This window comes from Chaetomium tenue (assembly GCF_020726465.1).
Source record: "Chaetomium tenue strain MPI-SDFR-AT-0079 chromosome Unknown F5144scaffold_5, whole genome shotgun sequence".
Taxonomy (NCBI): Eukaryota; Fungi; Ascomycota; class Sordariomycetes; order Sordariales; family Chaetomiaceae; genus Chaetomium; species Chaetomium tenue.
The window spans coordinates 3,759,000-3,778,359 of NW_027117333.1; the positions used below are offsets into that span (position 1 = coordinate 3,759,000).

The 19,360-nt window shown below is 55.6% G+C and overlaps 6 protein-coding genes across 6 annotated transcripts; 4 read left to right on the forward strand and 2 right to left on the reverse strand.

Moving 5' to 3' along the window:
* Positions 1-2,180: 2,180 nt before the first annotated feature.
* Positions 2,181-5,011, forward strand: F5144DRAFT_604733 (ketopantoate reductase PanE/ApbA-domain-containing protein; the record flags this gene model as incomplete). Its single annotated transcript, XM_066791369.1, has 5 exons — positions 2,181-2,217; positions 2,472-2,628; positions 2,714-2,754; positions 2,844-3,276; positions 3,328-5,011. The coding sequence occupies 5 exons, from the start codon at positions 2,181-2,183 to the stop codon at positions 5,009-5,011; spliced, it is 2,352 nt and encodes a 783-aa protein (XP_066641969.1).
* A 1,673-nt stretch (positions 5,012-6,684) lies between these two features.
* F5144DRAFT_315833 (uncharacterized protein) lies at positions 6,685-7,360 on the forward strand. The gene is made up of 3 exons (XM_066784001.1): positions 6,685-6,720; positions 6,817-6,826; positions 6,907-7,360. Coding segments are annotated over exons 1-3 (378 nt in total). The 5' UTR covers positions 6,685-6,719; the 3' UTR covers positions 7,274-7,360.
* A 558-nt stretch (positions 7,361-7,918) lies between these two features.
* On the reverse strand, positions 7,919-8,449 carry F5144DRAFT_494213 (RNAse P Rpr2/Rpp21/SNM1 subunit domain-containing protein; the record flags this gene model as incomplete). The annotated part of the gene is made up of 1 exon (XM_066786022.1): positions 7,919-8,449. One exon carries the CDS (start codon positions 8,447-8,449, stop codon positions 7,919-7,921), a length of 531 nt encoding a protein of 176 aa, XP_066641971.1.
* A 272-nt stretch (positions 8,450-8,721) lies between these two features.
* Positions 8,722-11,388, forward strand: F5144DRAFT_315805 (ATP-dependent RNA helicase SUB2). Its single transcript, XM_066784000.1, has 5 exons — positions 8,722-9,196; positions 9,870-10,280; positions 10,331-10,691; positions 10,747-11,004; positions 11,058-11,388. The coding sequence occupies exons 1-5, from the start codon at positions 8,971-8,973 to the stop codon at positions 11,104-11,106; spliced, it is 1,305 nt and encodes a 434-aa protein (XP_066641972.1). The 5' UTR covers positions 8,722-8,970; the 3' UTR covers positions 11,107-11,388.
* A 1,800-nt stretch (positions 11,389-13,188) lies between these two features.
* On the reverse strand, positions 13,189-14,505 carry F5144DRAFT_315799 (uncharacterized protein). The gene has a single exon (XM_066783999.1). The coding sequence runs from the start codon at positions 14,139-14,141 to the stop codon at positions 13,461-13,463; it is 681 nt and encodes a 226-aa protein (XP_066641973.1). The 5' UTR covers positions 14,142-14,505; the 3' UTR covers positions 13,189-13,460.
* A 2,416-nt stretch (positions 14,506-16,921) lies between these two features.
* On the forward strand, positions 16,922-19,336 carry F5144DRAFT_316245 (uncharacterized protein). Its single transcript, XM_066784002.1, has one exon. It carries the CDS (start codon positions 17,145-17,147, stop codon positions 19,218-19,220), a length of 2,076 nt encoding a protein of 691 aa, XP_066641974.1. The 5' UTR covers positions 16,922-17,144; the 3' UTR covers positions 19,221-19,336.
* The last annotated feature ends 24 nt before the right edge of the window (positions 19,337-19,360 follow it).

Consider the following 19,360-nt stretch of genomic DNA (forward strand, 5'->3'; position numbering starts at 1 on the left):
CAACAGCAGGGCCTCGATTGAAACCTGCAGGTTGATAAGATACCTACCTAAACTACCAGGGAAGGCCTTCTCTTACCCGGGCGACTGCGCACAATGAGGCGTAAAGATGCGGAATCCCTTTTCTCGTGGCACAATGTCGAGGGAATGTACAAATCTGGATGGCAGTCATTCAAATATAATATGTATGGTAAATACCTAACGTGCGTGGAAGCTTTTTTGCCTCCTCCTGGGCGCACGAAGTGCTTCGTACATGCGGTCTCATCGTTGAATTGCGGCGTTGTCTGCATCTTGCTCGTCTGCACTCTGCCCCTGTCTTACCTTTTCAGAGACCTCGGCCCCATATCATTGGATGATGGGTGAAACTGTGGGTTTCAACGTCCAAGCCACACCGAGAACCGCGTCACTGACGGGGGACCCTTGCCCTCCCAAATTGCCCAGAACCAAATGGCCAAGTCCCGTTGGATCGGACAGCGAGCAAGCGATCGAGAAACCCGTCAGTGGATGCATCTCTGAGGCCTAGCCAGGCGAGCCGCGCGAGATTTTTAGCGCGGTGCTCAGGCATTTGCTGCGGATTTCTGGATACGGACCCAGAGATTTGAAATCCGGTGCTTCCATCCCCCCTGCCAAATTCCACCATCTCTTTGAAATACGGGAACATCAAGAACCTTTCCAGCTTCACGGCGGCGAGCTTGCATAAAACAGGGATAGATATTCAATTCAATTCCCGATTGTGTACACGGTAACTGCATAATACCACTCAGTTCCAGGTTTCTTCAATCCCTTCCAGGTTGTTTGGGCTGAGCGGCAGAGCGGTTCCAAGTTGCTGTTTCTGGCTTCTCCGGATGGGCAGGTCCAGGGCCGTGTGCGTGCCTTCCAGGTTCTGTTACGCCGTATCCGGGCCACTTTAGGTTACCAACCGAACTGCCTGCCTGCCTGCCCGTTCCACCTCCGTACCAGTGCCACAAGCAATGCCCGACATTCACCAGTGACTGCAACAGGCGCACCCCAGGAACAAAGTCGGCCGTTGCAGACAAACCAGAAGGTTTCGGGGCAAAACAAGTAACCCAGTCAGCGTTTCCTGGCCTGCCAACCTCCACTCGCATTCGACAACGGCCCTTTCATTTTCCCACGTCTGCGGTCTTCCCGCATTTCCCTATCCTCAATTTGATTTTTTCTTTCCTGAGCAACGGGGTCGCCTGTTCAGCTGTCGTTGCGGATACCCCGACGCTTCTGGCCCCCAGTTGTTACCGGCACCAACGGCAACGCCGCTTGGCAGCGTCTCGAAAGATCCGGTCGAAGCCCGTTCCCTCGTCTCGTCGTTCGTTCGCTTGTTCACTCGTTCGCTCGTTCCATGCTTATCGCCATCTTACACCGGCGCCCAGCAACTCGCCAGCTTGGACCGCCACGGAACGGCACCGGCTGTGAAACTGTGAGACCGCAGCACGCGGCAAAAGGCGTACAAGACGTTCTCTCGCAACGCTCGTGGCCTATCACCGCCGCCTCCCGTCACAGCGACTAGCGCCCCATCCGCCAGCCACTCTGAAACCAACTTGCCGAATCCCAGGTACCCCGGACCTGTGGCGGCCACACTTCAAAACTTCACGCTCGTTTTCTTGCCTGCACTGCCGTGCTGGTCGATAGTTAGCCGCGGATTTGCGCTCCTCCCTGAGCCTACTCACTGCCTGTCCTTTGCGTGTCGTGTTGGTTCAGGACCTAGTTACCCAGACAGTCCTCGGCGCCACTACGAAGCACGCGCGACATCGGGTCCTCCTGTGGTTAGCTCGACCGCTGCGTTTGGCAAAAGCTGAAGGTTGGCTTGTGTGATAGCTGCCAATCGTTCTTTCAAACTTCCGATCAGCAACCCTAGCGGGCGACTCTCGGGCACGACCGCCGCCTCGACAAAACCCCCCACACCTGGAGATCAACACTTCTCCGTGAGACCGCTACCCGCGGCCTGTGGGGCGGGAAAGGATACACTAAGGAAGACGGGAGGAGAAAAAAAAAAGGAAAAATAAGCTCAGCGAGGGAAAGCTGAAGCCACAAAAGACTCGGTTGCACGGGTGGAACACAGAACTATTACCCATTTCGGTCGAGCGCTTCGCACAGGAAATCACTGCGAGTCGTGCAGCTTCGAAACTTGATCGACCCACTATCCCGGATCGGGCCTCAACCTGGCGGCCATGGCACCCATGACACCTCGACTCAAGATCCTATCAGGTAAGTCCTGCCAACTGGTCCTGTGCTAGTTATTTCTCCGCTCTTCTTCTTGTGTTCCCCTTGCCGCCCACAGCTTAGCGTGAACTGGGGATGGAGTGCCCGAAAAGAGTGGGCATCGCATCGCATCTTTAACGCTCGACCCGCCGCCATTCCAACTTTCCCCAAGCGCACCTCGTCACCACCACGCTCTTTTTTTTTTCTTACCGAGACGGCCGGAGGAATTGCTGCATATGCATCCTCACCTGCACAACCAGACATGTCGGACTATGAGCTGATGAACGTTGTCACAGTGGGTGGCAACCCCATTTCCGCCTTCTTGTCATGGAGGCTTCAAGCGACGAACGCCTGCGACGTCACCCTCGTGTGGAAGACGGGCTTTGAGCATGTGTCGCAATACGGAATATCCTTCAAGTATGCGCTCTCCCCTCCGTGCCCTGGCCCATTATTATTATAATTTTTGGTCGCAGCTTTCTGTGCTAACTATTCCGCCCTTCAGATCATCTAACTTTGGCAATGAGCGGTTCAAACCCCGACATGGTATGTACCCGCCTTCCGACGCACCCGTCACCTTTGAGCCGGTTTCTCCTGCGACTGTGCGCCATGTACTAAACGTGATATTTATACAGTCGTACGAACACCTGAAGAGGCAGCCTCTCGTCGAGAAGGCGCATTCGACTATGTTATCCTTTGTATAAAAGCGCTTCCCGACGTCTACGATCTGGCATCCGTCATCGATTCCGTCGTTACCCCTCAGCACACATGCATCCTCGTGAACACGACACACGCGCTCGGCCTCGAGTCCGCAATCGAGGAGCGGTTCCCAACCAACGTGGTGCTCTCTCTAGTTTGCGGCGCCGAACTCGCCCAGCTCAGCGGAAGCGAATTCGAGCATAAGGGCTCGACGGAAATGTGGGTTGGGCCCGCCAACGCCAACGCCAACATCCCTCCGACAATACAGGAGGACATGGCGCAGGCTCTGGCCATGACACTGAGCACCGGCCAAGTAGATTGCAAGGTATCCCCCAACATTCGCCAGCAGCAATACGAGCGGGTTATCGGGTATGTTTACCTCCTCTTTGCCCGTACGACAGGAGCCTAACTTGTTCTTAGTCCGATCGCATTTCACCCACTGACGGTAATTTTCGAAACGCCGGACTACGCCGCGCTACTTGAGAAAGTTGGCGTGTCGAAACTCGTCTCCGACCTTATCGACGAGTTAGTTGCATTGGCGGAAGCTCAGGGCTGCAAATTCCCCGCCGAGTTCAAGCAGAACACGATCAACGAATTTTCAAGATCGACCGTTGAGAACATCATGTGGCAGGACTACTCGGCAAGGCGGCCCATGGAAGTTGAGACCTACCTTGGCTCTCCCATCAGGCTATCCCAAGACACCAAGGTTGGAGTACCGCGCGTTGAAGCCCTCTATGCTATCCTTCACAACCTTAACTTGGTCAACCGAAACCGGCCGAAGATTGACACCGCGGTGGCTGCGCCAGTCCAGCCAGGTTCTCCCTCCACCACCCCTTCTCCGCTTCCCCGTATGTCGGCCCAAGGACCTCCTCGGCCGATGCCGAATGGCAACGGCATGCACCCCCGCCCACGTCCAAGAGGGGCGTCCTCAATGGGACCACCAGGGCCTGGAATGCGCCGCCCTCCGCCGTCGATGAATGGAGGACCGCCAAACGGGTATCCACGTCCACCGCCGAACGGCCGTCTTCCGTCACGGAGGGGCTCAATGGAGGGCGCGGATCTGGAAGAGTTTGGCCATCTTATGCTTTACGATGACGCCGCAGAGGGGGGAGAGGCTGCTTATGGCCCGCAGGATATTGCTCTTAGGGAAAGAGAACTGCAGCTTCGTCAACGGGAGCTTGCTCTCAGGGAACAAGAAATGAGGCTAAGGCGCCCCGGCCCAGGAATGGGCCCAGGGCCGGGTCCGGGCCCGAGGCGAGGACCGCCTCCTCCACCTTCACGAGGTGGCGGCGGAGGTTTCGACGATGACGATGAGGACGATGACTACTTCGATCCCCTCCCTTCGGCCGGGGCGCCCATGATCGACCCCGACAATTTCGACATGATGAGCGTTACCTCGAGGAAAAACCGAAAAGCAACGGGCGCAGCACCGGGCTCTGCCGCACAGTTCCGCAGGAATCCCGAACAGGACACGGGCCCGCCGCGCAGCAGGTTTCGGAGTTTTGGAAGGAATCGGTCGAGTCAAGTCATGGCGGCGATGCCACCCACACATGGGGATATCATGGATGACCCTTTACTAGGCTTTACCTCTAACCGATATGGGGCCGTGGATCGGGGGATGATACACGCCGGCTCAAGGGCGAATTCTCTAACGGCTGCTCGTCTTGACGAGCTACAGTACAACCAAGGACCACCGCCCATGGGCATGAATGGGAACGGGCCTCGGCGCGTGAGCCAGTCACCCGGCAACCCATACAGCCCGTCAATCCGCGGCGGCGTCCCGGGCGGGCGCCCGTCACCGCCGAATGGGTATCACCCTCAGCCGCAGGTAAATGGTGGGGGCCGCCCATCGCCCCCGGATGGCATGCGGCAGCCAATGCCACGCTATCCACCGGGCCAGGGCAACGTCGTGGCCCCGCAGCAGGTCGAGCAGCACGCTGGGGTGAGCGCCCTTCACCCACCCAAGACGAAGAGTCCACGAAGTCTGACCGGCAGTGCGAGCGCCAGCGCGGGCAGTGGTGATTCCACCAACCTCGACTCGGAGCCGTCGGCGCATAGCAGCCAACAGTCCCTGGGCCCTCGCCCACAGATCGGCGTCCGCTAAATGCTCACACGGCTGCCAACTATGGTCGGTGTTGGATTTTACGAGCTGTTGGCAGAATGCTGAACCGAGCCCATCAGAGCGGTGGGATGGGATTGGGGGGCTTTGGCGTAGGGACGGGGCCCCGGACCCCTCACAATCCCCGAACTGCCCGATCCACTTACATGCATGCCACCCAACGGCCGGGCGGCATCCCCTTGCTCTTGGAATAAGGAACCGGCATATTCACGCGCACACATGAGAACTGGTCTACGGGGAGACAACCGGGCGGACGACACGGAAAAGGGAAAGACACGATGCATCTTGGGTTTTTTAGACGGTGTGGGTTGGTTGGCTTGTCTTGGCTTTAGTTGGCTTGAGGGAAGGGGGGAATTCTTGGCTTAATCAAATCCATGATCCGGGGCGGCGGCACGCGCGCTCGTAAACTAACTACTCCATAATTCTTAGTGTATGTGGCTCGAGTCTTTCGGCCAAGTTTGGGTTAGAGGGTGGGTTAGCGGAGGGAACGGACGGCAAGGGGCACGCAAGCAAGCGATGGATGGTTTGACTCTTTTTTGAGTCGCTTCTGTATCAAGTACATAGGTATTCCTTCTTTTTTGTTCTCTGTTTGATCCATTCTCTCGTCTTCACTCTGCGGGTCATTTGTTTCCTGTCCTTTCCTTTGTTATGTGGACCGGCCCATGACTTTGGCTGAGAATATCCGTACGAGCATGGACATCTATTGTTTTTGTGGTAATATCATCCATTTATGACGACATACATGATACATATTTGGTTGTTGATAGCTGCTGCTGTGTAGCTGTATGTAGTGTGAACTATAAAAGATTTCCATATCATACCCTCCCCCTAAACTTTCGAGCAAACCAAGGAGGCAGTATCCTACAACTCTCCTCGAAAAAAAAAAAAGAGTATCACTAGACACCATCTCCACTACACACCATCTCAAGTCATCCCCGACTCCTCGGAGGCGAAAGAAAGGTGTTGAGTCACTCGGCTGTCCAGCACCAGGCGGCTAGTCTTCATCTAGAGTTAAGTGAAATCCACCCCAAAACCGTTCAACAGTTCCACTGGCCTTTTTTTATGTCTACTGCTTATCGGAGCTACTCCCTTAGTTTCCGCTATCGTCGTGCCCCACGAGATCATGAAAACGATTCGTGGTTAATGGGCCACCTGCTCAATGCCCCGTTGTTGTAAAGGTCATTCGAGACCTAAGGTATCATCATGTCTGCCTTGATTCCCCAAACATAGTAGCACGAGGTAATTCAGCTCCGTATATTTCGATATCAACTCGTTTAATAAGGTCGGCTACAGCTGATAAGTATGGTGTACAAAATATTTGATTCGCATGGCGCAGCTGTGGTGAAATGTTTCGATTCCTAATTTTGGCGCGCAAGGGCGTTGATGGACCTTAAGATACTGGGGATACAGATAGATCTAGCTTTGGGAATTGCCTGGCACAGCTTGGGTATTGCACAAGCCTTGTTCGTTCACCAACTCAGAGCCCATCAACACCGGACCTCTGGTCGAGCGAGGAGTATGTACGCGGTGCATGCCGCCGGTGGGTGTGGGTGCGGGGAGACGGGACCCCCGGACAAGAGCTGAGTGTGTTGTCATACATGCTGAATCATCTGTTTGTTTACTCCCGAGTTACCACCACTTACACGGTTGCCTGTGTTGGAGATGCGACTGGCTTGGCCCTCTGCCAATCAAGAGTTGAGTCGACCCACCCCCGCTCTCCAAATTCAACAACTTGGAACACTGAACTGACGTGACTGACAATTTGAAACTGTTCGCGATTACCTGCACAGTGGCTACATCGTACGTAAAAACAAATGCTGCCGAGACCATTTCGAATTGGACTGGTCGTTTTTGTGTTAAATACTTACTCAAGGACGTAGTCTGTGTTGCCCGGAAACCGACGCCATTATTTTGACCATGGCGACACGCAATTTCAACACAAACACAGCATCGCGCCAATCGATGGCATCGTCAGGAGGCGCCGTGAAGGCCAGACAGCTGGTATGTTTAACTATACTCCTTTCTGTTTTTAGATTCTTTGTTCTAGTATATACCATGATGGGTGTTTCGGTGTGCCCAAGCACCGTCCCCCCTCCCAATTACCATCCTCACTTAACCTTCTTCGGAAGTAGCAGCCCAAAATTGCCCGGCACTGACATTCATCTTTGGGTTCTCAGGCTCAACTCCAAGCGCAATTGGCTCAACTCTCCACGAATCTGGCCGACACGGAGAACTTATTGCGCATGACGAGCGTCCAAGCCGAGTCCATGCGTGGTTTGGGGAGCTGGCATGCTGGGATGTAAGTCACCTTTCGTCTTGGCTCTGGCCCTTGGTTAACCCTTGCAGGCTCATGGCTGCCAGCAAAGTTCTTGGAGAAGAATCTGTCCAACAACAACAGGGCAGCTAGACAATGTTCCCGGAATGAGAGAATCCGTTAGAGAGGATGCAGCATAGCCACGTTGTTTGAGCAAAGGGGCGGCTTCATGGCGGGCCCTCATGACGACAGTGAGGATCTGGTTATATTACCATGATTGCCTGCTGCCGTAGTTGAATCTAGATGCCGAAAAGATAGATCAACCACCGCCGCGCTTCCGCGGGCCCCGGCCCTTTCTCCGGCACCTTGGCACTCGGACGGCTTGAGAGGTGAGCTTTATGGGGCTGTCGGCAGGAGCTTTCGGGGCGGGTTGGGAGCCACCCCAGTTGTGACATGGGCTGGAGTTCAGGGGCCGTGAAAAAAGGAACATGAGCTTCCCTGGACAGGTTAGAAATACAATTCCTGCAAGAACGGCCTTGTCCAGGTCACCGGCTACTCCTCGCGACTTCAAACGCTGTCCAGTTGGATGACGAGTCTTAAGACCGCGGGGGGTTCGATGTTTGATGTTTGAAGTGGTATCAACCTTCTTGATTTTGTTCCTGTAGATGACTAGTACTTTTCTCAAGGCCCCTCTCGGTTTTCCGCTTTGGCCTAGTTGCGCTAAGCGGATATCTCCTTTCCCTTCCACACGTGTGGCATCTGCGAACCAGAACATCAGCCCACGGCTTCTTGGCGCCCTTGCTCTTATTTTCAATTTCCGAAGTACAAGACTGCCCGTCGATGAGAGTCGAATCGCAGAATTTGCAGATGCTCTGCTTGACTGTCGGTTTCAGGCGGATCCTGGTCTTGAGGGAGACAGCCCTTAAATCGGTCGCCAACCTCCTGCTCATCCCATCAAGAGCTTTTACAGAGCGAGTATCACTCGTGTCCCCGGCAGAAGAAAGATGATTGTTGGTCGAGGGTGTGTTTGTGTTTGTGTTTCTAGCGCTGCCCGGGTCCGAGGGTGAACATGGGATTGCAGAGAGAGTGATGGCCGCTTGTTGAAGAAAGGAGATGCGCGAGTAGACGGCCCTGTTCTGCACGCTTCCACCGGCTTTTCCTTTTGCCATGGCTGCACTAAGGAGACCACAGACCAAACACAATTGCTCTCTCTGGTGGAGAGTCTAGGCGATTATTCGTATATATGCACCCTTTGGGCTTTCTGCTTTCTTTGTTGGCTAGAAACTCCCCGAGGACGACACAGAACAATTACAAAGTACGGCTACCCACATGAAAATGCGAGCCAGGTGGTCTGTGCACCATTTGCTCCACATCTCAGTCACCGGCCGCCCAGCTAAGCCACAAGAAGTTAGATAGCTGATCGCAGGCAGGTTTTGAGGCTGTGCCTTTGCCGACTTGGAGGTCGATTTCGCTTTCTCCTCTCCCTTGCATTTCACTCCCATCACTACATTCCAACGACACCCATCAATCAGCCCGAATCTATACTCGGCACTCAACCTCGATTACATCTCTTCGTATTCTGACCTGGTAATCGATTTTACTCGGTCATATCGCCAACCAAATTTCCTCGACCCATTTCTTTGTTTTTCCGACCAGTCGCGTCAGCTTCCAAGCACCAAAATCGCCCAACATGTCTGGAGAAGAGGATCTTATCGACTACTCCGACGATGAGCTCAACAACGAGACCGCCGCTCCTGCCTCGAACGGCAAGAAGGGCGATACCGCCGCTGCTGCGCAGAACGTCGACAAGAAGGGTTCCTATGTCGGCATCCATTCGACCGGTTTTCGCGACTTCCTTTTGAAGCCGGAGCTTCTTCGCGCCATCGCCGACTGCGGCTTCGAGCATCCGTCGGAGGGTTAGTCCTGACAAGTTTCATCCCCAGCTTATCGTTAATCCCCGTGCCCTTCTCGCGGGTCCGTCCATCACGCAAGCAAAAAGAAAACAAAGCAAAAGCTACGCGAAGCAAGAGCTGTAGGGGAGCGGAATTTGTTGTCGGCGCAGCGCGCAACAAGGGAATATTGGCGCTTGGTCATCGCCGCCGGCCACCCGGCTGTTCGGCCTTCCTGTCCCCAAGGATAGGCAATCCTCTCGGGGTGCCGCTGAGCACTGGCGCACGCAAGACCCTTGCAGATGATGGTCATCATCGTGCTAAAATTGAGTCGGCAATATGGGAAGCGGTGAGGTCGCTTGATGGCTGCTCCAGGGCTCCATGCACCGAACTCATCGCCGGACGCTTATCATGGGACACTGTCCCTGGCTCAATGCCGCCGACTGCCCGAGGTAGTCGGCGAGGATCTGTGATGGCGCCATGAGCCGCGGTCACACATCACACTGCGCGCACTGCTCAGCTGGTGGTTGAAAGAGTCGGGAAACTGGAAAGCGAAAGGACTGCGGAGGACAGCCGCCATTCTTTTTTCTGTGTTTTTTGCTGCGATGATGGACGGGCCCATGCTTCCTTCCTGAAACACCCCGTCCGCCGTCCTTATCAGATTTGCAAACTCCGATTCTAATGCGGTCCCCGACTACAGTTCAACAGACATGTATCCCACAGGCGATGCTTGGCGGCGATATCATTTGCCAGGCGAAGTCTGGTCTCGGTAAAACGGCCGTCTTCGTGCTCACCACCCTTCAGCAAGTCGAGCCCGTCGCTGGAGAGTGCTCGGTCTTGGTTATGTGCCATACCCGCGAACTTGCATTCCAGATTCGCAACGAGTACAACCGCTTCAGCAAGTACATGCCCGATATCAAGACTGGTGTGTTCTACGGTGGTACACCTATCCAGAAGGACGCCGAAGTCCTGAAGAACAAGGAAACGCACCCCCATATCATTGTCGGCACTCCCGGTCGCCTCAACGCCCTTGTTCGTGACAAGCACCTGCGGCTCGGAAACGTCCGCATGTTCGTCCTGGACGAGTGCGATAAGATGCTCGACCAGATCGGTAAGTGGGCGAATCCGTCAGTGAGCGACAATCCGGCTAACGTTCTCAAGATATGCGCCGCGATGTGCAGGAGATCTTCCGGGCAACGCCGCAGCAAAAGCAGGTCATGATGTTCTCTGCCACGCTTGCTGATGAAATCAAGCCGATTTGCCGGAAGTTCATGCAGAACCCCACCGAGCATTATGTTGACGAGGATACCAAGTTGACCCTCCACGGTCTTCAGCAGTACTACATCCCTCTCGAGGAGAGGGAGAAGAACCGGAAGCTGAACGAGCTGCTTGACGAGCTTCAGTTCAACCAGGTCATTATCTTTGTCAAGAGCACTATTCGTGCCACGGAGCTCGACAAGCTTCTGCGCGAGTGCAACTTCCCCTCCATTGCCGTCCACTCCGGTGTCAGCCAGGAGGAGCGGTATGTGTTGGCCAACCCACATGACTGATTAATAATGTTGCTAACTCCCATGTAGTATCCGCCGGTACAAGGAGTTCAAGGAGTTTAACAAGCGCATCTGCGTGGCCACCGATGTGTTCGGCCGTGGTATTGATATCGAGCGGATCAACCTCGCTATCAACTATGATCTGCCCGCCGACGCCGACTCGTATCTGCACCGTGTCGGTCGTGCCGGCCGTTTCGGCACCAAGGGTCTCGCTATCTCGTTCGTCAATTCCGACCAGGACAAGGAGGTTCTGCAACAGATCGAGAAGCGCTTCGAGGTCGCTCTTCCGTATGTGCTCGTCCCAGATATCTCGATAAGTCATATGCTAACGCGCCAACCAGCGAGTTCCCCAAGGAGGGCATCGATGCGTCCACCTACATGGCTGCTTAAGCCAAAATGCGATTTCATTTCAGGCCTACCTTGTCGATGGCCGTGGTTTTTGTGTGTTGTGGTCGGTTATCTAGCAACCAATTCTTTTTTTTTCTCGGGTGGTCGGAGATGGATCGCATGGGCAGGCTCAAAACGAAAACCAAAACGTCGTGCCGTGTGATCTTGACCTAGGTCATGTAAAACTAGATGGTCTCATACTGGGAAAATGCAGTCTCTCTCGTTGCTTAACCACGTGTTTGTTGTCAAACCAACGCATGTGTGTGCCCGCGTCTGGTTAGTTGGAAGGCGATTAAAACTACGTCCACGTTCGCGTCCAGCGGATTCGGCCATGCCTTTCTCGATGATGTGTCCTCGGCTCCCTCGAGTTCGGATGATGACGGGGGCCTGGCCCGCTACAAGAGCCACAAACAACAGCTGATGACTACAACACAGTTGTCCATGACTCGATCCACCAACATCCCACCTGACCTCACCGTTTCGAACCGCCGACGGGTGGATATTATCGGCTCTCGTCACGCGGTCCCGTGATTCCTGATCTCACTTCTATGTTTTGCTACCGAGAGTGGCCGGCGGGGATGATGATGCGCCTCACCATTCACTCCTCACTCATCCCCCTTGCAACGGGACCGGAAGTCGTGGTCTGGATGGGTCCGGTCGAGGCTCGGACTGCGCCGTGCGTAGCATTGCATTTTACGCTTGCTTCGGGACGCTTGCTCGCTGCGCTGAGTCCGACGGGATTGCCTGTTCGTATGTACCTACCCTGCCTACCCTGCCTGCCCGCTCGATTGTCTGTGCCTCGTCGGGATGTGGGTGCTTGGCGGCTGTGCCGCGAGGGGCGAGCGGTGCTGAGTGTGAACGGGAGTTGCTTAGCCGCCCGGGCCCGGTTGTGGGTGAGAGGTGAACAGTGAGTGGGTGGAGTGAAAGTGAAATGGGACGTGAGTCGAGATTTTCCAGTTCGGTTTTCTCGCTCGCTCGTGGTCAGGAGAGTGAAACCCTTGGTCTGGTGATATGAGAGGGGTGGTTCACGGTTATCCCCATACACAGGATGAGGATGGCTCAGAGTGAATCATCGCGAGTCCTTCGTCATGTGTTTAGCTCAGTGACGGAAGAGGGGCGAAAGCACAGAGAGGATGAGGATCTCGAATTCTCCATGTTCAATTAGCGCCGCATGGAGTTGGGACTGTCGTTAACCAGGGGTGTTAAGTGTCATTGCCGTCATACTAGTCAACATGCTCACTCGGTTGACTGATCTCTTCTGCGGCGTGGCTCTTCGGCTTGCGAGTAGAATATGAGTGTTACCGGGAAGATGACGGCCGTGTCATAAGACGATGACACGGAATGAATATCCTCTTCGAGTCGTGAGGAGGCTGGAGAGCGGCCGATGATCATCTCAATCACGGATGTGGGGGGGTTGTGCTGCTGCCTGGCAAAGGACCCCCCAATCCTTCCCACACTCCGTTCTGCAAAACGCGATGCAGCAGTTGCCAGGTGACACTAACACACACGGGGCAAAGGAATCTTGTTTGAGAATGAGCTCCTTGGTTGGCCGGGTTTCGCTATAGTCCATGATGTGATATGAGCATCTCGTGGGTTAGAACCCAAGAGGAGAACCCTTCTTTTTTCCTTTTTCTTTTTTTTCTATCAATCGTCGTCACCGCTGGAAACATCCGTTCGTCCACCACTTACTTCTACATGAAAGAGCAATTCAACCATCGTCACCGCCGGCATCGTCAGCAACTCCCAGCCCACCTCTCGGTGAGCTTTCAGCATGAGACCCGCTTATGCCGAAGAACGCCGGTGTTAGACTAGTGGGGATGAGATGGTAGCTTCGGGACAATGTTTAGTTAGGTATTCCAACTCGGCTGAGACTTGTCCATCTTCACAACCCGTCAGACAACAACACCGGGTTCGGAAGCTGCGCGGCTTTCACAGCCCCAGCGAACCTGCTGCTGCTGGGTGAATTGGACAGCTGGTGCACTCGTGAAGCAAGTAAACTGCCCTGGGCGGCTGGGGCTCTCATCCTCGGCGGATATTGAGATGACAACATGACCAGTTTTTTCAGCCTTCTTGCCTCCTAGAGGATTGTTCTATCAGCTGACTTCGTTATGGTATGATTGGTGCAGGTTGTCTCATCAGCCCACTGACAAGTCGCAAGTCAGCCATCAACGACGTGGTCCGATATCGCGGTTGTCCTTGGCGGTTCTCAAGCAGGCAAATTTTGGTTCGAGTCATCGCTGGGATGGACTTTTGAGTTGGGCTGAGCCGTCTCCCCTGGTCAAGGCCAGATCGGGGAGAAACGATTGGCTGCGCTTAGCCAGTCACCAAAGACTGTGAGACCCAAGGCCTTGCAAAGGCTAGCCAAACGAGCCAGAGACTGCTCGTCTGCCTTGTTGGATGCCACTGATGGATACAGGAACGACGCCGCCACTTGTCGTTTCTCGATGTTGGGTTGCTCTGCATGCATTTGCACAAGGCGTCACCGACCTGGCTGAACCCATGAATAGTAAGACCAGTTTGCAGGTCATGCAGCTGGTGACGGGCCGAAAGCGGGGTCGGGATTTGAGGGCCTCTTTATTGGATGAACAGGCGTTTCTGAGACCGTTTTCGATATTTGAGTCTTGATGCGGCCCATTCCAGACACCCATCTCCAAAAGTTCGACGCGAGGGGTTACGATGCGCGCGGCAGGAGAGCCGATTCGAAGGAATCTGATCTCAACCAAAGGACTCTTGGAAACTGTACGCGAACAACATCTATGGCCGTGGACTTTGAGACCTCGGCCCAGTACACATTCGCGTCTGCCGGAGTTCAGACGACATGGTGACTGGCGGATCGACTCCCAAAGTTTGAGAGAGCGTCGCGGCTGCCGGTCACCCCGGTTGTGCCTTTGTGGACTCGGGCTTGGTGATGCGCCGGGCTGGGCTGTGTGTGAGGCAATGAGAGGGGCTGCTCTGGCGCGCCCCATGAGCACAGCCTGCCCGCATTGCGGGGGAAGTCGCACAACTCGGGGCCTCAGCATGCGATCGGCGTTAACCATGTATCATGTTGGGAGACGGCGCCCGGACAGACCGGAGTCTCTTCGAAATACGGATAAGCACTCCTCCGTCTCTGGACCGAGATTCCATTCTCGGTGGACATGCGGAGCTGAAACGGCTACGAGACCACTCAATCAACTGAAGTGGCTCGATCACCCTGGGTGTGCAAGCAGTCGCGCGGCTATGAGATGATGGGCGCTGAAGGCAGAAGAAGCTGGATACTGACCACCTGGTCCTATCGTCCGTCGTTCATGGTCATAAGTCAGTTTCTCAGATCTTGCCTCGCTCCGCGCGTCATCTTAGGTAATGATGGCCAAGCAAGCACCGAGGTTCGTCATGCGCAGCTTTTTCCGTCTCAAAACTTGCGTCCGAAGCTTCGTTATTAGTGGAGGCGTTCGAGGACGCAAGGGACTCACCGGGCAATGCAGGGAAGAGGGATGGGCACGCACTGGCGCGATGGGATGGATTCTCCTGAGTGGCGCAAATTACAGCCAATTCCGGCTGTGGCGATTCGCGCTCTCGAGATTTCCGAGACCAGTCACGCCTGTGTGTCGCCGCCTCGTAACACTCCCTCACTTCCCTCAGCCTGCCAGGGGGGGTTGACTAAGCTCATCAACTGAGTGGCTGAGAGTGACTCAACTTTTTCACAAAAATGAAGTTTTAGCACGAGCCCGGGCTCTTGAGACTTTCTTGAGGCCTCGCGAACATCGGAGACGACGCCGACCCCCGATGATGCAATCAAGTCCCGGAAGCCACTGTCCCCGAACTCACTTCATGCTGGCTGAAATGCAAAACGCTAGAGCACTGCCGGAGCCAAGAAAACGGACACGGCGAGGGCGACGGAGAATGACGAGGAAAAGGGTGCCTGTGCCTTCTTATCAGGCTAGACCACTTTGGGGAAACAAAGAAACGCTAGACAGGGGTGATTTGCCTTTGTGTGCAGGCTGGCGAGCGAGCTGGCCACACCACAACACAACCCACCCCCGCCGCTTTGCAGCAGCTTGGCCAATCAAGGCGTCGCTGATTTTACCATGTCTCCCATCCTCCGGGCGAGTTGAAACTATGAGTGTGTCTGGATGTGAGGTGGTGCCGACCCGGCAGATTGATGGCGGTAGAAGAGGGGCTTCGAGAAGGACGGTGTGCCTGTTGGCAAACATGACACCTGCAGGCACTGGCTCCTTCCACGTTGCCTGTCGGGGCCATCGCGAATTGCTGGAACTCTCGGGACGGAGAGGAGGAAAAGAGGGGAGAAGCCGGAAGCGTTATAAAACGAGACATTGCATTCTGTAAAACATGAGCGCAAAGTTACCCGACGCAGTCACCATCATTTCGCCCGTATGGAATCTGAGTGCGGCCTTTGCCAGGTGCTGGGATCCTGCCAAGCGGCGTTCAATGTCGCACCGCTGACTGTCATGAACGGCTGGGGCCAGGTGTGGACGGCCTGCAGGAGGAGGAGTGTGTGGAGGTTGGGGGGGGGGGGGGGGAAACGGGTCGGTGGTGCAGACCTGGCTGTGGGCTGCTTGCAGCGTTTTGGCGTTTTGGCCCGAGTTTGGCAACCCCCCGTGGCATCAAGGACCCGGCGCACCCCATTCAAAACTAAGCCAGTGCCGTGCCGAGATGTTCATTCTCCTTCCTCCCCCCCATCGAGCCGTCACGATGCTCAACTTTAAGATCTAGGAAGAAGCGGCTCTACTGTAGTCAGCTTGTGAGATCTGTGTATCTTCTCTCTCCTCTCAATTTTTCAAATCGTCCTTCCTCGTTTTCGCACTTCTTTTCGGTCCCAGTCCCTTCTTTGCAATCCCGGTTTCTTGTTCATCCCGTTCCACTTCCCAATGATTGCCAGTCTGTTTGTCTAGAACGTTTCCCTTTCTCGCGACGCATTCACTTGCCCGCTGCGACAAAGGAAAACAGACCAACGGGCGCCCTCTCCTTTCCCGGCAGCGTGTGCAAAACCTAGACGACGAGCTTTCTCGGCTTTCGCAACCGGTGCTGTTCGAAAATCACCCCCCGGTCCCAACCAACCCGACCCCAACAAGGAATCCGCCTCCCATCAAAGAAAGGCGAGAAAAAAGCGAGCAGCGCAACCAAGTCATCACTCATTTTCCCGCCTGGCTTCTAGCACCACGCCGGTGACCCGACCAAAACCGCCACTGCGTTCCGCAAAAGAGAAAGGGACCCATTTTCAGGCTCCCGCCGGACTGGTCACACCACACAAGCGCTCCACGCCTGACAGTTGGGGCCACCTGGTTTTAGCCAGCGGCAAGTGTCGGTTACCTAGACCCTCGCCACACAGCGGGAAGAGTCATCGAGAACAAGGGGTCACCCGAAGCCGGCGACCTTATCTGAGTCGCCCAAACAGCCACGCGCGCGCCCTCTCACACCAAGGAGTCACATCGCCGCCTACCAAGGCCGATAGCAACTCAACGTTCCCGTCGTTAAATGCGGCTGATGGCCTTACTGCAACGACATCGTTAAGTCTCAACACACAACAAAACACACGGACACACACAAGACACATGGTACCTGCATAGCCCACGCGCATCCCGAGCCAAGCCGCACACTGCCTGCCGCGATACCGTCATCCCGAGTCTCGAACTACCTGGTCTTGCCTGCCCCGAAAAAAACACGTCGTCGCCTCTACGAACCTAGCTCCTCAACGCCCCGTATGGTAGGGTATTAACCACCATATAACCTCACCACTCTTCCGCCTATCCCAGCGAAAGACACACACGATGCCTTTTGAGAGCATTGTACTTACACCAGTCGCCGTCCTCGCTCTGTCTACCGGTCTGATCTTTCGTGCAAAGTCGGCTTCTTGCGCCCAGCTCTAGAAGCCCGCTCTCCTCTTCGACATCTCCGGTTTTGCGGCAATCATCACGATTTGTCGCAGAACCAGCATCTCGATAGGTTCACGATCTGTTCAGCCCCTCCTCGGTTTTCCCGGTAGACACTGCGTGACGGCGACTGGAAGTCATTGGACGCGCCTCTATCCTCCTTAACACAAGATGATGTCCGCCGCCATCGACGAACCAACCCCCTTCGCCCAACTCGCCCGCAACAATGCGCCCTATAACCTGTCATTAGCCACTTCGGCATCTTCCTCCTCCTCCTCCTTCTGGTCCGATGTGTCTTCGCAGCACTCGGACGACTCGGTCTCGACCGCCCCGACATCCTACTCCGACTCCTGCGATTCATTTTACTTTTCTCAACCTCTAGCCTCATCGCAAATCTCGGTCAGCTCTCTCGGCAGTTCTTGCGAATCGGTCGCCAAGCTGCATGACCCCTGGGCAAAATCCCAGAGCGAAGCCGACCCTACCAAGCTTCGTCAGAACCCTCGGCGCACCGGCACCTCGGCGACTTCGCGCACCGGACGCCCGCCCTCTCTTGTGCGGCAGTCTGATCGCAAGCTCAGCTTCGTCGAGAACCTCGTTGGTAAGAAACATTCGCCTGCCGTCAAGGATATTTACTCAATGTTATTCTCTCCAGATACGTCGACCCATGTTGTGGAAGCGATCTGGCCCACGTCGTCGGTGCCTCCGCGCCCTGACAGCGGAAACAAGGCGGTGCTGCCACTTCGCACCTTCATCCAGGAGACGCTGCGCCGCTCGCGGACCAGCTATTCCACCTTGCAGGTTGCTCTCTACTACCTGGTCCTGATCAAGTCGCATGTTCCGTCGTATGATTTCACCACGGAGCAGCCCGACGACTGCCGCTCTAGCCAGGCGATCCAATGCGGGCGTCGCATGTTCCTCGCGGCCCTCATCCTCGCATCCAAGTATCTCCAGGATCGCAATTATTCAGCTCGCGCATGGAGCAAGATCTCTGGCCTTGACACTCTGGAAATCAACCAGAACGAGATGGCTTTCCTCCTGGCCGTCAACTGGAAGCTCCACGTCACTGAGGAGACTTACAAGCGCTGGGCCGACTGCGTGTCCAAGTTCACGCCGACCCAGCCTCCTTCCCCCGGGGGGGCTGCCCAGCTGGTATACGAGAGACAATGCGATGACTTCCGGCGCATCATCCTGAACGTATCTCCAGAGCTCGACAACCTGGCTGAGCTGACCACTTGGTCGCCTGTTTTGACGCCCACTCAGGACCTCCCCCCGCGGTCCCTTTATACACCTCCCGCGGAACCCACTGTCGCATTTGCTTCCGATGGTGAGCTTCGCTCAGCCTCAAAGTTCCGTGGTGTTCCTACCATCATGGAGCCCGTTCCGTCGATGGCGTATGTGCCCGGCCGCTTGGTTCCGGCTCTCGGCCTCCTCCCCACACCGCGCTTGACCCCCCAGGCTAGCGGATTCGGCACTCCTGCAGCGAGTGCCGCATCTTCTCTTCTCGGGAGAAGCTCGTCGATGGGCTTTGCCATGGCTCAAGTGTCCACTTCGGCACAGGCCACTGATCGGTGGCCGCCCTCGGCAACGTCATCCCCGATGAGCTACGTGACTCGTCGTTCCTCGCTCGCCAACTCGGTCTCGACCGCATCCTCGCCCGAGTCAATGGTTTCGGATTCGTCCAGGCTCTCACGCTCCTCCTCGATCTCCTCGGCTTCCTCCGCCACCGCGCCGTTGTCCAAGTTGGACGTTCAGGCGCGATACCGGTCTGCGAAGCTGTGCAGCGAGAGGGTGAGCTTGCGGCCAACCATTGCATCGGTCCCCGAGGACCACGAGGCTTTCATGACATCATCACCCGAATCCTATGCTGTCCCAGCAGGGAAGGAGTTCAGCGAGATGTCTTTGGAGACACCCCTGGGCCGTCGGGAACGCGAGATGGACGATGCCGCACGCGCTCTTCAGGAGCTGCAGCGCTCTGGCGCTACCCGACCGACGATGCCAGCGAGGGCTGGATCCAAGCGGGGTAGGGCCAACTCGGTCCATGACGACGTTCGCGAAATGCTCGCCGGTCAGCAGAATGACCTTTCCTGGCCCGAGTCCATGGTTCGCGCACAGGTGCCCGTCCGACGAGGCAGTTACAAGCGTGTCTGTTGCTCGACCGAAGCTGCGCGGGCGCCCAGGTTCTCTGCACTTCACCCAGCCGTTGGAGGATTTGGCGGCCCGGGGATGTGGGAGGGGATTCTCAATTAATAGCGCTTTATTGGCACACCCTATCGACTTTTCAACATGTCTAATATTGCTTTTACCGCGCCATCTCGCACATATCATCAACCAACTTTCACAACAACACGGGCCACCCTTGTGATACTATTGTTTTCTTGTATCGTTCC

Bases quoted from the DNA above. Each gene is read 5' to 3' on its own strand.
- F5144DRAFT_315805 (XM_066784000.1), top strand. From the start codon at position 8,971: ATGTCTGGAGAAGAGGATCTTATCGACTACTCCGACGATGAGCTCAAC. The intron at 10,281-10,330 runs GTAAGTGGGCGA...AACGTTCTCAAG, and splicing joins TAAGATGCTCGACCAGATCG to ATATGCGCCGCGATGTGCAG. The intron at 10,692-10,746 runs GTATGTGTTGGC...ACTCCCATGTAG, and splicing joins GGTGTCAGCCAGGAGGAGCG to TATCCGCCGGTACAAGGAGT.
- F5144DRAFT_315799 (XM_066783999.1), bottom strand. From the start codon at position 14,141: ATGGTTAACGCCGATCGCATGCTGAGGCCCCGAGTTGTGCGACTTCCC.
- F5144DRAFT_316245 (XM_066784002.1), top strand. From the start codon at position 17,145: ATGATGTCCGCCGCCATCGACGAACCAACCCCCTTCGCCCAACTCGCC.